The sequence below is a fragment of the Camelus bactrianus genome, chromosome 9 (genome assembly GCF_048773025.1).
Source record: "Camelus bactrianus isolate YW-2024 breed Bactrian camel chromosome 9, ASM4877302v1, whole genome shotgun sequence".
NCBI classification, from domain to species: Eukaryota; Metazoa; Chordata; class Mammalia; order Artiodactyla; family Camelidae; genus Camelus; species Camelus bactrianus.
Genome location: NC_133547.1, coordinates 2,481,054 through 2,496,811, shown reverse-complemented (window position 1 = coordinate 2,496,811; position 15,758 = coordinate 2,481,054). Strand labels below are relative to the sequence as shown.

Below are 15,758 nucleotides of genomic sequence, written 5' to 3'. Positions count from 1 at the left end.
AAAGTAACGCCTGCGCAGGCTTGCCGCAGGCGGGTTGACCGGGTGGGGTGCGCCGCTATTTCCGCTTCCGGTCCGTCGCCTCCTTCGGTTGCTTCCCGTCCGCTCGGCGGCTCCCCTCCCCCGCCCGGCTCTCCGCGCCCCTCCCGGGCGCCGGGGCGGCGGGGCCGTCGGCGTGCGGCCCTCCGTGCGTCTGCACGTGCGCCGAAGCGCGGCTCCGCGTCCGCCGCCTGCGGCGCGCCCCGCGACACCGAGGCCGAGCGGGGGCTGGGGGCTGCCCGCCATGACCCCCCGGAGCGCGGCGTGAGGGGGCCGAGGTGAGCGCGGGCCGGGCGCGGGCGGGGGACGCGGCCGGCGGGCGGGCGGGTGAGCTCGGACGTCTGTGACTTGTCGGCGCTGCTGGTCTCCGTGGCCTTTGTGTCTGTGCCCTGGCAGCCTGGACTGCTCGCGGCTTCCCGTCTCTCCCGTGTCTGTCTGACTGTGTCAGCGACTCTGTCTCCCGCGGGCCTCCGCCTGGGCCTCGGTGGTGCTCGTGTCTCTGTCCTTTTGGGTGTTTTTACAAAGCTCCTGTCCGCATGTGTCCATCCTGGGTCTAGTTCTGCCTTTCTGTCACGTCTCGGTGTCTGGTGGTCAGGATTAATGTTCGTGTCTCAGTTCTCCAGATGTCCCCAGCCACCTCTCCCTCTGCTCGTCTTCCTGTCTCATTTTTGTCCTGGTACCCATCTTTTCCAGCCCCGAGGCCCTCAGCGGGTCTGTTGCTTGGTCTAGGATCTGCCCCTTCCCCCAGGTTCTTGGGTTTATGTATTGAAGGACCCGGCTGTGGAATCAGCGGCCCACTTTTTGCTAACATACAATATTTTTCAGATGACTTATCTTCAAAGCTTAATTTCCTAGTTTTTAAAAGCAGAGTATGCAACAGTTCCTACATAATAGGGCCGCTGTGCCTGTTAACACAGGTGGTGCTTGTGGCTAACTGGCCCGTAGTAACTGTGTTAACTGCTGGGAGCTCTGGTTTCCATAATCACTTAGATTTTTTTTTTTGTCCTGCACAGTAAACACTTGATGTCAGTCATCTGAGTACCCCTTGGAGAATTTTGTCATGTTATTTGTCTTTTATTTAATCTTTTTGAGTCAGCAACTTAAAAACTTAGTCTTGTTCTAAGCAGTTATCTGTGAAGTCTTAGCTTTGTTGTGGTAGTTGAATGTTTTTTTCTAATGCACTTTAATATAAAAACACGGCGTTAAGGTAGCGTGTCTTCTGATGCCACCCTTTTGGAAATGTCCTTTTTTTTCTCTGATGGTAACAGCAGCCAGTGGTGTTGAGCGTACACTGTCTGTGGGGCGCCGTGCCAGGCACGCTGTGTGCCCACTGTGTTTAATCGGCAAGCTTGCCAGGTAGGAGTGTTTCCCTTCATTTCAGAGTTGAGCAGACTGACTGTCAAGGAGGCCAGAACTTGGACCTAAATCTTGTGTTCCTTCCAGGATAATCCATTTTTCTTACTTCTCATTCCTAGGTTACTGCTGCTGTTTGTTTCAGGGCCTCCGTTTTGTCTCTCCATCTGCCTCCTTGTCTTCCCCCGTTTCTTTCTCTGTGTCTTGTGTCTTTTGTCTGCCCAGGCTTCTCTGTGCCTCTTTTTTTCTCCTCTTTCCTCTTCCTCTCAGTCTTCTCTGTATTTGTTACCTCAGCTTTTTGGGTTAGTGTGTCCGGCTGGGCACCCTGGCCATCTCTTTCCAACTGTTCACATCTGTCTCCAAGTGCCCGGCTGTCCTGAGTTCAAGGCAGGGGCCTGCCGCCTCCCCTGGGGTTCAGGTCGTGGGAGGTCTCAGCAGATCTCTGTCCGCGGGGGAGTGGCAGTGGTCTGTGGTGGTCAGAGCCGGCTCTGGAACCAGGCTGCTTGAGGGGTGAGGCCTGTGTCCCAGAGCGAGGGAGTCAACCACTCTGTGCTTCAGTTTCCTCTCCTGTGAGGGGTCTGACTCATGGAGCTGTGGAGATGAACTGTTACCGTGTGTAAGGCACTCAGAAGCACACCTGGCCCAGGGAACGAGCTGTGTGAGTACTTCCTGTGACTGGCCTCATTTGCCAGCCCTTCTTCTGTTTCTTTCCCATTACCCTCCTCTCGGCAGAGGTTAACTTGGAGCCCAGGCTGGCCTGGGGTTGAGTTTGCGCCGCCTTGCCTAGTCTGTGACCTTGGCTGGGTTATTTAACCTTCACCAGCCCCTGTCTCTTCATCTATTAGAGCCCCGCCCGCAGTGTTAAATGAGATAATGGACATCTCTTGCTCCTTGAGCTCCTGGCTAGGGCCCAGCCAGTGGGCTGTGCTGTTCTTTATCTCTCCTCCCCTGAGCCTCCCCAACCCTTGGGACACCCTGTGCCCCTGGCTTCCCCCTCCCGCTCATCTCTGCTCCCTTCACTGGCCTCCTCCCTGTGTGTCCTTGTTCTGCAGTGGATTTGGCCCCCTCACCCCTGCTCCTGAGGTCTTTCCTGCCCTCCCTCCTTCCCTTCCTTCCTGCACTGGTTTATTGAATGGCTCTTCCGGGCCAACTGCTCTGATGGGAAAAGCCACGTCCAGGCAGACGTGGTCTCTGCCCCCATGGGGCTCTTGGGTCGGCCTCAGCCGCAGGATGAGACAAATGAGTGGAAAATCATGGGGGTGACTGAATCTACTGACAAGTCCACCCCTGGGTGGGGAGCAGCGACGGCTCTTTTGGGGTGTTTCAGGGCTGGGAGGTTTATGCGGAGCCCTATGGGTGAGTGGGAGTGCCCTGGTGAGAGGGTGAGGAAGGGCAGGCTGACCGACCACGCAGTTGTCTGGATTACTGTACGAAACCCCATCTCAGAGGAGAAAGCTGTGGTGCGGGAGTTGCCGGGCTGGGAACTGTTGACCTGGGGTGTACCCTCTGTGGGCCTGTGACCCGCCACTGCGTGCCTCGCTGAGTGGGGGCCCCGAGCAGGAAGGAGCTGGGCACATTTGAGGAACTGAAAATGGATGGGGTGATGAAGGTGGAGGTTGACAAGGGCCAGGGTTGGGACCTCGGCCTGGACCTGCAGGTGGCGGGGAGTGCCACGAGGGCTGGGTTCGGGCTGGGTGGCTGCAGGTCCTGCTTGTGTTTCTAAACGTCTTCTTCCCTCCTCAGATGCGGTGACCTGCCAGCCCCTGCCGCGGCCTGCCTCCTCCAGTCGCCCCATTTCTGCACGCCCTGGGGGGCCCGCCCCCCCTCCCCCCACTGCTGGGAGCCATGTCGACCTCCTCGCTGCGGCGCCAGATGAAGAACATCGTCCACAACTACTCGGAGGCCGAGATCAAGGTCCGTGAAGCCACGAGCAACGACCCCTGGGGCCCGTCCAGCTCCCTCATGTCTGAGATCGCTGACCTCACCTACAACGTGGTGGCCTTCTCGGAGATCATGAGCATGATCTGGAAGCGGCTCAACGACCACGGCAAGAACTGGCGACACGTGTACAAGGTCAGTGCTGGGCTGGGCCTGGGCGGCGCCGGGCTCGGGTGGACGGGCGTGCGCCAGTGCGTCCCCCTTTCCCGCTTCCCAGAGGAGCTGGAGCTGTGCGCCTCTGTGTGAAAAATCTCTTGTTCTGTGAGGGCCACAAATGTAATGTTTTAAGAATTTTGAGCTTTGTGGCTTTTGAAGAAGTGGCATGTTCACAGGGCTGATCTATGTAGAGGGTCATAGTGGGTGCCCAGCGTCCACCCCTCTGCGCCCAGAGCCCAGTTCCCTCTCGGAGGCAGCTGGGTCCCAGCTCTGTCCTCCTCTGCGGGGATCTGTGCACGTAGTTCCAGGACAGTGGGGAGCACCAGGGCCTTTTGGGGAGCCACAGTGGTTACGTGGCTGTACGCAGTTACCAGAACTCAAAACTGCACATAAAAAAGAGTAAATCTTACTATCTGTAAGTTATACTGCAGTTTTAAAAGGAAAGCAAGACTGTCTCAGAGATCGTTCCCATTAGAACGAAAAAAGATGTCACTTTGTTTTTATTTATTTTAAAAAATTGTGTGTGTGGGGTGGTAATTAGGTATATTTATTTTAATGGAGGTACTGCGGATTGACCCCAGGGCCTTGTGCATGCTAAGCATGCGCTCCAGCACTTAAGCTATACCCCCTCCCCCCTATTTTTAAAACAGTTGTGTAACTGTTTCAAATGGGTTGATCACAGTTGATGTCACCAGCTACCTGGTGATGGATTTCTGAGCGGTCTGCAGTATCTTGCTTTTACAAACAAGACTGCTGTGAATATCTGTGTATATTTGCCATTTTCTAGAACTGGAGTTTCTGGGTTAGTGTGTGCCATTCTGATCAGTGTGGTTAAAGTGGCCCTAGTGATACCGGACCCGCCCTAAGCCAGTGAGCAGACGGACATGCCACAGCCTCTGGGCAACGGGAGCTTGGTTTCAGGCGGCGCTCAGTGGGTGGTTTTCCTGTGTGACTGTTGTGCTGGGGACTTGGGGCTGGGTGTCCCCATCTTGGGTCAAGAAGTGGCAGAGGGCATGGCCTGAGGCAGAGGACCAGGCCACACTCCCAGCAGTGTGGCCTTGGGCTAGCCCTGGGGCCTCCCTCTGTGTGAGAGTCAGATGGACGTCTGAGGCCAAGGCTGGCGAGTCAGGCCCGCGGGTGTTGGCGAGTCCTTTGGGTGCTGTTTCTTCAGTAAATGGTGGTTGAGGGCCTGCTCTGTGTGTGGTGCTGGGCAAGGCGGGTGGACCCTGGGCTTGCGGACTGGACTGGAGTCTGTGCTGACTGGGCACTCTGTCCCTTGGAGACAGGGTGGTTCTCTCGATTCCAAGACCAGGAGAGGTCCCGCTGCTTTGGGTTGTCTGGTCCTGGTGGAGACTTGAGGCCCGTTCGCCCTGGCTCTTTCACGCCCCTCCCTCCAGACCAGGCTTGGGGCTCTGATCTGATGGAGTCATTGTTGAGTCAGTCATCCCATCACATCTCGCTGTGAAGGGAAAGGGCAGGGAGCTGGGGAGCCTTGTGGCGGCGGGGATGGAGGGGCCTGGATGGCTTGGACCTGGGATGGAAGCTTTGTGGGGCTGGGGGACGGGGGTGTGAGGGGAGGGCAGGTTCTGGGGAAGTGCTGCTGTAGGCGGAGAGCTGTGGAGGTGCTTCTTCAGGTGAGGAAACTGAGGCACAAAGGCTCAGGCCGCCAGGATGTGCTGGGCTGAGAGCCGAGCCCCCGAGCCAACCCTGGGCTGTGTCACTCAACTTCTCTGAGGCACACAGGGTCTCAATCTTTATTTTCTAAAAAGGGTCAGCGGACCCAAGCCTTTGGCCAGATCTGGCCTCCTGCCCAGCCGTCTCTGTAAATAAAGCTTCATCTCCTGCAGCCACGGTGAGGGTCGAGCTGTCAGGACTGGGACCGCAGGCCCGAGGAGCTGGGATATTATCACTTGGCCTTTTACAGGGGAGTTTGCTGATCCCTGTTGGAAACTATCAGTTGCATTCTGACGTCCTACGACGTCCTGGACCAGGCTGTTTTGAAAACGAGCAGGGACAGGTTTAAAAACTGTTATATTTTCTGTTGAGGGACAGGTCACGTGTGCCTGCCTCCTAGATGGAGATGGGGGACATTTGCCCCGCGGGCGCCATGCCCTGCTGGCTGGCTGCTGAGATTGTTCTAGAACTTTGTGACCAGGGCTCTTGTATAGCGCGTGGTCCTCGGCGCCTGCTTCCTTTGTGTCTGGGAGGTTGGCAGGCGTGGCAGGCGTAGCAGGTGCCCACTTACTTACGCTGCTGTGGGTGGTGGTCCTGGCATCCGACCACCACGGCTCTTTCGTGGGCGTCTCACCCTTGCTGAGTGTTTGGGTTCTTCCTACGTTCACAATGTTTTCAGCTGCAATTCCAAAGTCCCCTGAACTCTGAAAATGAAAGTTTTTAAAACTCCTTTGGCGACAGGGTCCTATCTGCACAGTGGGGAGTTGGTTTATCTGGTGTTTGTTGGTCCCGTGCAGCGACACTGTTGGTATTGCCTTCCTCTGGGGACTTCCGTTACACGTGGCGTGTGCAGTCTCTCTGGTCTGAACTTGGGAGTGTTCTGAATTACAAAACATCTGGCCCAGGACTTGGTGAAGTCTGCCTTCCTCACGCAGGTGTGATTTTGCTTCTTAACTTTCTTCTCTGAGGCGTAAACACCTCTGGGTCAGCTAAAGACTAATCTCCAGTGAGCGAGATGACTACTGCTAACCTACCTCGGAGGCTGCATCCAGGGGAGATTCTGATGACCCCCAGTGGGGTTCCCTGGTGAATTCCTGAGCTGTGTTCCCGAGCTTACCAGGGCTGCCCACTGTTTTGTTCCACTGTAGACTTGGGAGCCCTGGTGGCTCTGGGAGATTCTGCAAAATAAGGTATGCCCTTTTCCCGAGGGTGGTGGCCATGGCCTCCTGCAGAGCCGTGACCCCTGACTCCAGACCGCCTGGAATCTGAGCTCTGAGACCACAAAGAAAGACCCTGCCTGGGTTGGAGTAGGTGTTTCCCATTTAATTTTAACTTGTTGGAAAGGGTATTTATTCACGTGTTGTAAAATGCAGACAATGCGCTGTGTGTCCTTCCCCAGAGCCCCCGGCCCCATGGGCCTAGCGCCTCCCTCCTGACATCACCATCTTCAGGTTGTCCTGTGTCGGTGTGAGGTTTTACGCTTAAGATGACACATTTCATTTTAGTTTTTCCTTTTTTTAATTTTTAAAAAATTTTTTAGTTTTTAACATTTTTTTTACTGAGGTATAGTCAGTTTACAATGTGTCAATTTCCAGTGTAGAGCACAATTTTTCAGTTGTATATGAATATACATACGTTCATTGTCGCATTCTTTTTCACTGAGAGCTACCACATGAAACTCTTTTTTTTTTAGATTGAAGTACAGTCATTTACAATGTGTCAGTTTCTGGTGTACAGCACAGTGTCCCAGTCATGCAGATGCATACATATATTCGTTTTCATAATTTTTCCGTTAAGGGTTATTACAAGATATTGAGCATAGATAGTTCCCTGTGCTATATAGAAGAAACTTAAAAATAAGTCTTATTTACATATAGTGGCTAACATTGGTAAATATCAAACCCCCAAATTTATCCCGTCCCACCCCCTTTCCCTGGTAAGCATAAGATTGTTTATTGTGTGAGTCTGTGTTTGTTTTGTAGGTGAGTGCATTAGTGTCCTTTTTTCTCTTTTTTTAGCTTTCACATATGAATGATATCATATGGTATTTTTCTTTCTGGCTTACTTCACTTAGAATGACGATCTCCAGGTCCATCCATGTTGCTGTAAATGGCATTATTTTATTCTTTTTTGTGGCTGAGTAGTATTCCATTGTGTAAATATTCCACTACTTCTTGATCCAGCCATCTGTCGATGGACACTCAGGTCGCTTCCCTGTCGTGGCTACTGTACATAGTGCTGCTGTGAACATTGGGGTGCAGGTGTCTTTTCAAATTAGTTTTCTCTGAATATACGCCCAGGAGTGGGACTGCTGGATCATACGGTAAGTCTGTTTTCAGTCTTCTGAGGGACCCCCGTACTGTCCCCCACAGTGGCCGCACCAAGCTGCATCCTCATCAGCGGTGCAGGAGGGCTCCCTTTCCCCACAGCCTCTCCAGCATGTGTTGTTTGTGGACTTTTTAATGGTGGCCATTCTGACTGGTGGGAGGTGATACCTCCTTGTAGTTTTGATTTGCATTTCTCTGATAATTAGTGATAAGATGACACATTTCAAACGTCCAGAACACGAGGGAGGCAGTTGGACGTGGCTGGGTACGCCTGACTGTGCTCTAACCAGTGAGCTTTTTGGCCGTGCTGTTTAGGTCCTGATCTTCAGGGATCAGATGCAGGGTGGGCGCCCCGCAGTGACCGCGGGTGGCTGCGGTGATGCGGCTGCCTCCCTGGCTTCCCTGGGGTCTGACGAGGGACACGTAGGTCCCGCCGTGCGGTTCACCCTCTTAAAGTGCACAGCTCGGGCGGTAAGCATGTCCCCAGTGTTGTGCAGCCGTCACCACCATCTAGTTCCAGGCAGTCTTTCTCAGCCCAGAGACCCTGGTCGCTTTGTGCGTCACCCCGGCTCTCTGCGCTCCGATTTGCTGTCTGGGCGTTGCCTGTCAGTGGACTTGTGCACGCTGCTCTTTGGGGCCCGGCTCCTGCTGCTTTCAGGGTCTATCTAGGTGGCACTCGTGCCGGGGCTTCCTTCCTTCCTTGGCAGTGTAGCCCCTGAACGGGGCCAGGGCCAGAGTGACAGCGTGTCCGCCCGCAGGCCATGACGCTGATGGAGTACCTCATCAAGACCGGCTCGGAGCGCGTGTCGCAGCAGTGCAAGGAGAACATGTACGCCGTGCAGACGCTGAAAGACTTCCAGTACGTGGACCGCGATGGCAAGGACCAAGGCGTGAACGTGCGCGAGAAGGCCAAGCAGCTGGTGGCCCTGCTGCGCGACGAGGACCGACTGCGGGAGGAGCGCGCCCATGCGCTCAAGACCAAGGAGAAGCTGGCGCAGACCGCCACGGGTGAGGCCTCCGCGTGCCCTCTGCTCCCCCTACGGGCCCTGGGGCTGAGCAGTGTTGCTCCGCTTCCCCCGAGCTCTGCCTGCCCTGCGCCCCCGGCAGGTGCCCCCGCAGTGCCTCACGCTGCAGCCTGACGTGGGGGAGTGTGCTCCGTCGAGGCAGGGGGTGCCGAGCAGTGGGCTGGAGGGTCCTGGAGTTGTAGAAAGGCCCTCGTAGTGCCAGCTGCCTTTGGTGGGTGGCATACAGGAATTGAAGAAGACAAGTTAAAGTAGAGGAAATAGAAAGTCAGGATGTGTCCACGTGATGAGGTCCAGCTCTGTCTTAGGAACTTTTAAGTTTTGTAGATGGTGTGCAGGTCCTGAGCGGTGTGCGGAGGGAGAGGTGTTCTGTCCTTGGACCAGGTGTGTGTCACAGTAGAACCATTCCAGAGGTGGCGTGAGTGTGGCCTGCAGCCGTCAGCAGGTTTGAGGCAAGAAGGGCAAAGGTCGAATTTATTGCCAAGAGGTGCCTGGCAGCTCACAGACAGGCAGGGAAGGCAGGAGTGTAGGAGGCCTGGCAGGTTTACGAGCAGTGGGACGTGAGGGTCAGGATGGAGAGAAGTGAGGTGGAGAGTGTCAGGAAGGAGTTTGCCCCCTATGGGGAGGGCTGGTGCTCCATCCTTGTCTGTTCTCCCTCCATCCTTTCCTCATCCACCCTGGCCTTGTCCCAGCCATGCAGGGGACAGGGTGGGGGCCAGGCTCGCAGCTTCTCCGCCTAACGTCCAGCCCTGGTCCCTGCCAGAGCTGCAGTTCTGACCAGCCCTGAAGACTGAGGCCCCAGGCTCCCCACCTGGGGCTGCTGGGAGGGCCCGAGACACTCAGGGAGTCCCTGGTTCCATAGGGCAGGAGCTCAGGTCACAGGCTCAGAGGTGCCTCAGGGCCCTACTTTTGCTCCTGGGCCAGTGGGACCATCCTTCCCGGTCCCCATCCTTCCTTGGGTGGGGCTGCCTCCCCCCCTCCCTAGGGCTTGAGAAACCCCCTTTAGAGGTGCTCTGCACAACACACCGCCCTCCCGCCCAGGGAACCTGGGGTCTGGGTCCCACCCAGAGAGAGGGAGAGGGAGAGGGAGAGGGAGAGGGAGAGGGAGAGGGAGAGGGAGGGCCCAGCCCCAGGAGAGTTGGGGCATCCTGGGCTCTGCCAGCTGGGCCGCGGAAACCCGCTGCCTGGGCCCTGGGCTTTCCCTCACCGCCTCCTGCCTCAGCGTGTGTGTCCTCGCAGCCTCCTCAGCCGCCGTGGGCTCGGGGCCCCCGCCCGAGGCAGAGCAGGCCTGGCCGCAGAGCAGCGGGGAGGAGGAGCTGCAGCTCCAGCTGGCTCTGGCCATGAGCAAGGAGGAGGCTGACCAGGTAGGGCCGGGCGGGCCAGGTCGGGGTGGAGGGGGTTGACTTTTGTTCTGCCATCCGTCTCCACGCCCCTCCTTCTCCAGCCTCCATCTCTCCGACTCCTCTCTCCCTGCCCTCTGCTCGCCCTCTGGCCCCCTTCTCTCTGGGTGCTTGTCCGGCCTGGCCCCTGCTTATTCAGCTCCGGCTGCACACCCCAGGCTTGTCTCTGCCTGTCGTTGACCAATTTGGGGACTGTGTCTCACCGGCTTGGTCTCTGTCCTTGTGTGTGGGCGTCTCTCTCTCTCTACCCTCCCTGTCGCCTGCGCCCCGCCCCTCACGCTGTCTCTCCCCCAGCCCCCGTCCTGCGGCCCCGAGGATGACGTCCAGCTTCAGCTGGCCCTTAGTTTGAGCCGCGAGGAGCACGATAAGGTCAGAGCAGCCTCTCGTCCTGCAGCTTCCCTAAGGCCCTCCCAGGTCCCCGCCGCCTCTCACCTTCCCGAAGGGCCCCCCGCACTTCACACGGCACCACTTTTGCTGGGTCCCTGTGTCAGGCGGGTGCCCAGACGGATGCCCCAGACGTGAAGCAGATGCCTCGTAGCTGCTCCAGGCAGCAAGGGGCCCTTCCTCTGTCTCCGTCGCAGCCCAGGGCTTCCTTCCCCACCTGCGCCTGGTGCGTCCCAAGCCTGTTAGAGCCACGCTGGGCCACGTGATCCTCACGTCTCTGTTCCCCACTGGCCGCCCTGTGACCCACCCTCCCCGTCCCACACATCGTCCGCATCCCATTTTAATTTTCAGTCACTTTTTTCTGGGTGGGAGGGGGTTCTTGGGGGCTGCCCCAGCACTCAGATTCTGACCCGTCTGCTCCTTCTGGGACCCATCCAGGAGGAGCGAATCCGGCGTGGGGACGACCTGAGGCTGCAGATGGCCATAGAGGAGAGCAAGAGGGAGACGGCTGGCCAGGAGGAGGTGAGCGTCACGCCTGCCCTCCTTGGCACCGTTGTTCGCCTCGGCTCAGGGTTGGGGTCATTCCCATGGCTTCCTGACCGGGGCTGCAGGTAGCTCGTGGCTGGCGGATTGGCCATAGTGGGGCTGGCTTGGTACATAGCCTGTTTGGGCCAGCCTTGGCCAGAGGTCTTACCAGCGCCTGATGCAGCCCCGAAGGGTCCCGGCCCTGTTCCCTTCCTCCGGGGGAGGGTGGTGCAGGTGGGGAACATCTAGAGAGAGCTGCCCCCTGCACCCAGGACACAGATTGGGGAGTGTGTGTGCGTGCTCGTGCGCTGGGCGGCCTGGAGCACAGTGAAGCTTGTTCAGTGTGGTGTGGGAGGTCCAGCCCACCAGTTCCGCAAGGGCTTCTGGAGGGCAGAAGGGCAGGTGCGGGGACAGGAGGTGTGGCTTTGGCCTTTGTCCTCAGTCCTTCAGGGGCTGGTCAGAGGCCCTGGGGCAAGGTGGGAGGGGGACAGAGTGGAGGGTACCAGAGGATCAGGTGGCCAGGCGTCTGCCTCCTCCTGTCCTCTTTCCGGACACTCAGTCCCCTGACCGTGGGTCTGCCTCCCCGTGACCCGGCCCCACTGCCCCTCCTGCTCTCAGGGTTGGGTCTGCCCTGCTCACTCCTCATTCTCTCTCACCGGCAGTCATCCCTCATGGATCTTGCTGACGTCTTCACGGCCCCGGCTCCTCCTCCGGCCACGGACCCCTGGGGGGCCCCAGCGCCCATGGCCGCCGCCATCCCCACGGCTGCCCCCACCTCAGACCCTTGGGGGGGACCCCCTGTCCCTCCGGCTGCTGATCCCTGGGGTGGTCCAGCCCCTACACCGGCCTCCGGGGACCCCTGGAGGCCTGCTGCCCCTGCAGGGCCCCCGGTTGACCCTTGGGGTGGGACTCAGGTCCCAGCCGCTGGAGAGGGGTCTGCTCCTGACCCATGGGGGAGCTCAGATGGTGAGTGCTGGCTGACCACTGCAGCCCCTGCATCCAGGGTGCAGGCTTGGGTATGCCCTGAGAGCAAGTGACAGGCTGCTGTGGGGGTGCTCTGGAGGGGGAGGAGCCGTAGCCAGGCCTTGGGTGATGCACTCAGTGCCCCTTACCCTGGCTGGGGGCTTCAAGGACAAGGAGGGCTTTGCCAGGAGGGGTCACTTGGGCAAAGGCCTGGCCGTGTGAAGGCCCATGGCTGGAGGGTGGGGACAAGGTGGGAGAGGCCAGCCTGAAGCCTTGGAGGTGCCTGGCCTGGCATAGGGCATGGTGGGCTTCTGGGAGCACAGGTTCAGAGGAGACAAACTCTCAAGCACAGGGCAGGTGGGGCTGCCAGCCCCTCATGTGTCTCTTTCCTCACCCAGGTGGGGTCCCCGTCAGCGGACCCCCGGCCTCTGATCCCTGGGCACCAGCCCCAGCCTTCTCAGACCCCTGGGGGGGGTCACCTGCCAAGCCCAGTACCAACGGCACCACAGGTACTGGGTGGGTGCAGTCAGGAGGGAGGGAGAGTAGAGCCCACTCTCGGGTCCGAGTGGGGAGGTGTGGGAGGCCCTGGGGAGCTGAGCAGACATCCTGACCCCCACAGGGGTTGGGGGGTTTGACACGGAGCCCGACGAGTTCTCTGACTTCGACCGACTGCGCACGGCCCTGCCGACCTCCGGGAGCAGCACTGGTGAGCCTCCCTGCCCGCCCGGCCCAGGAGACCTGTCCTCCAGGCGGGGCCGAGACCCTGCAGGGTGGATCACGGGCCCAGTACCCATCTCTTTTTTAACATCCACCCGTCTTTAAGACGACTTGTAACTTTGTGCTGAAATAATTTCAGACTTAGAGAAATGTGAAAATTGCACAAAGAATTCCTCTTCCCAGCTTCTCCAAGCGCTGCCCTCTCTGTCGCCTGGAATGTTTCTTTGCGTGCAGTGCAGACTCCCCGGCTGTTCCGTGTGTGTGTCTGAGAGCCAGGCCCTGAGCCCTTCCCTCTGGGGACTGCATCCCCCTACTCACCTGCCCACTGGTGGCCCGGGGCAGAGGTGGGCCCCCCTTGTCGGCAGAAGTTTGTCTTTGTGGTGTTGGGGGCTCTTCATGGTGTGTTTTCCCACCTCGGGTGATGGTCCCTGTGGCCCCTTTAGTTTCCTGCCTTTTCAAGGGTAGCCGATGTGACAGAAGGGAGCAGGCCTGGCCTCAGGGCCTCCTTCACCCCAGGATTCCCTCTCTCCATCTGCCCTTGGCATTCTTCAGGCCTCTTTTAAATCACGTTTCTGCATTCTTTTCCACCACTGGGAAGGATTCTTAGATCTTTGAGGAAAAAGAAAATCAGGCCTGCCTGTTGCCCAGTCTCCTGGGGTCGCTGGTTACCCTTGGGGACGGTGTGAGCTGCCCGTAAGCAGGCCCGGCCTGATGTCGCGTCACCTGCTGGGTCTGCCCTTGCTGGTCCTTCTGCGAACAGTCCCTGATCAGGAGGGTGTCGGCGGGTGTGCCTGCCTGGTGTTTTTCCTTGGCTTCACACCTGCTGGGTTTGGCTCTGGGCCCTGCCACTTGGTACTGCGGCTTCTGTTTTGGGGTCCCCAGCCTGCCCTCTGAGCCCTCTCCCCCGCTCCTTCCAGGGGAGCTGGAGCTGCTTGCTGGAGAGGTGCCTGCCCGCAGCCCTGGTGCGTTCGACATGAGTGGGGTTGGGGGCTCTCTGGCCGAGGCTGTGGGGAGCCCCCCACCTGCCACCCCAACCCCGACCCCACCCACGCGGAAGACGCCTGAGTCATTCCTGGGGCCTAACGCAGCCCTGGTCGACCTGGACTCGCTGGTGAGCCGGCCGGGCCCCACTCCGCCAGGAGCCAAGGCCTCCAACCCCTTCCTGCCAAGTGGTGAGTGGCCTCTGGAGCAGGGATGCCGGCCTGGCCCAGGCCAACCCCTGACCCGGCCCTGCTCCCCGGCCTTTCTCTCCCTGCAGGAACCCCGGCCGCTGGCCCCTCCATCACCAACCCCTTCCAGCCCACACCCCCTGCGACGCTCACTCTGAACCAGCTGCGGCTCAGCCCCGTACCCCCGGTCCCTGGAGCACCACCGACCTACATCTCTCCCCTTGGTGGGGGCCCTGGCCTGCCCCCCATGATGCCCCCGGGACCCCCAGCACCCAACACTAATCCCTTCCTCCTATAATCCAGGGCGGGAGGGGGGCTTCCCCCATTTCTGCTGCCTGGGCGACCAGTGTTGTGAGTGCATGTGAAGCGGGGGACCCCTGCCCCCACCCAGTACCCTTCCCCCTCCTGGGGCCCACTCACACTACACCCTCTTCCCACGCCCCCCACCCCACCTCCCTGAGAGAAACTGGACATGGGGGATGGGCAGGGTGCTGGCCAGAGGAAGATCCTTCCCATGGCATTAGAAGGGGGAGGGACAGCTGGGGGTCCCCCACCTACTCCCCTTCCCTCCAACTCCTGACTGGCCCCTCAATCAGTGTTTGAGCCTCCTCGTCCCCTTCCACACCCCTCGGTGAATCCTTGGTGATGATTTTGGCAACTTCGGGAATAAATGGCAATTCTCATGGGCACAGTGCTCCCAGGTTCCCCTTGGTGATTCCTGTGACCCCTGCACTGGGGGACCCAGGGCTCCGAACCCACTGGCCTCTTGGGGGCAGCTGGGAGCCATTGCATCTCAGAAGCCTTGATTTCCCTGACCTTTTGGGTTCCATAGGCGTGCTGTGTTGGGGGTGGGTGGGTACCTGAACCCTGGTGGAGCTGGAGCCCGCGGACGGCCACTCACCTCTGGGGAAGGTCAGGCCTCTGGAGAGCTGGTGACAGTACTCGGGTGCAGGGGCTCCTGACAGGTGCTGTGCCAGTGGCCACCACGCTGAGGTGGGAGTACAGGGTTCAGTGAGATGTTGCTGAGGATGGTAAGAGTTACTGCTGAGAGACGGCATATACTCATCACATGTGCCACCACCACCATTGCCCACGTGGGCGCTGCCCTGTCCCTGGCTCTCCTTGGAACCCTGGGGCAGCCTCTGCTCATCGAGCTGAGGGATCACTAGGTCTGTGTTTTCTCTGAGCCGCCCTGAGGGAATCTGCAGACCATATGGCAAGGTGGCCCCCTGGAACACTGGCTGTTGGCTTGTTCCAGCCCCTGCAGCCCGGTGTGGGTGAAGGGGACCTCTGGGGCGCCCTACAGCACTTGTGGGGTCAGATGCCAACTGTGGTTTGTTCTCTAGCAGTTCCTTTACAACTGGCTCGGGCCCGGGAGGGGACCCTTTCCCGTGGGCTGGGGCCCCTGAGATCAGCTGGCCTTCGTTTTTTCCCAGGAGATGTCCCGGGCACTGGGTGAGGGAACAGGCAGGCGCGCACACCTAGACCCAGAGGCCAGAGGGAGCGTGGAGCTGGCCTCCAGGATGGCCCGTGCTGACTGACCCCAGCTGTGCCCCAGAGAAGCCCCCTCCCATGGTGCCTAGGGCAGACATGGGGAGGGGGTGGCTGGAGGGACTCAGGAAGAGGCCCGGCGGGTCCTTGGGGCACAGGCAGTGGGTGGTCACTGGCCCTTCTGGCAGAGAACAGGTCAGGCTGGGCTCCCTCCTGCACACCCCAGGTGACTGGAAGGTTGTCGGGGCTGGGCAGACAGAAGGAGGGGCCACCACCTTGGCTTGAGGAGGGCCAGGGCCCACAGGACCCCGCTGCTCAGCTGGTTCAGGACTCAAGGTGCCAGGAGGCCACCTCACAGGTTACTGGAGGCGTGGGCTCGTGGGTCCCTCCTTGTTCAGGCCTGGGCTGTGGGAGTGAGGGGACAGCTGGGGAGGCAGCAGGGTGGCGGCTAGGGTTGGCGTGCCATCCTTGGGGGTGGTCCTGGTCACTGCCTGATGCTTGGGCTCCTGATGCTTCCTGCTCCAGTCCCCAGGGTCCCCATGGGAGGCCAGCTCCTGGCCGTGCAGGGAAAGGGGCCCCACCACCGAGGATGGGGCGGATGAA

General features: G+C 59.2%; 1 protein-coding gene across 3 annotated transcripts; it reads left to right on the top strand.

Moving 5' to 3' along the window:
• The first annotated feature begins 55 nt into the window (after nucleotides 1–55).
• On the top strand, nucleotides 56–14,358 carry EPN1 (epsin 1). 3 transcript variants are annotated; one of them, XM_074369040.1, is made up of 12 exons: nucleotides 56–314; nucleotides 1,948–2,047; nucleotides 3,133–3,462; nucleotides 8,243–8,492; nucleotides 9,746–9,870; nucleotides 10,201–10,275; nucleotides 10,729–10,812; nucleotides 11,478–11,781; nucleotides 12,177–12,287; nucleotides 12,398–12,484; nucleotides 13,413–13,667; nucleotides 13,754–14,358. In XM_074369040.1, the coding sequence occupies exons 3-12, from the start codon at nucleotides 3,235–3,237 to the stop codon at nucleotides 13,960–13,962; spliced, it is 1,728 nt and encodes a 575-aa protein (XP_074225141.1). In that variant the 5' UTR covers nucleotides 56–314; nucleotides 1,948–2,047; nucleotides 3,133–3,234; the 3' UTR covers nucleotides 13,963–14,358. The 3 variants fall into 3 exon arrangements, with proteins under 3 accessions (XP_074225141.1, XP_074225140.1, XP_074225142.1); XM_074369039.1 differs by lacking the exon at nucleotides 1,948–2,047; XM_074369041.1 differs by lacking the exons at nucleotides 1,948–2,047; nucleotides 10,201–10,275.
• Nucleotides 14,359–15,758: the final 1,400 nt, after the last annotated feature.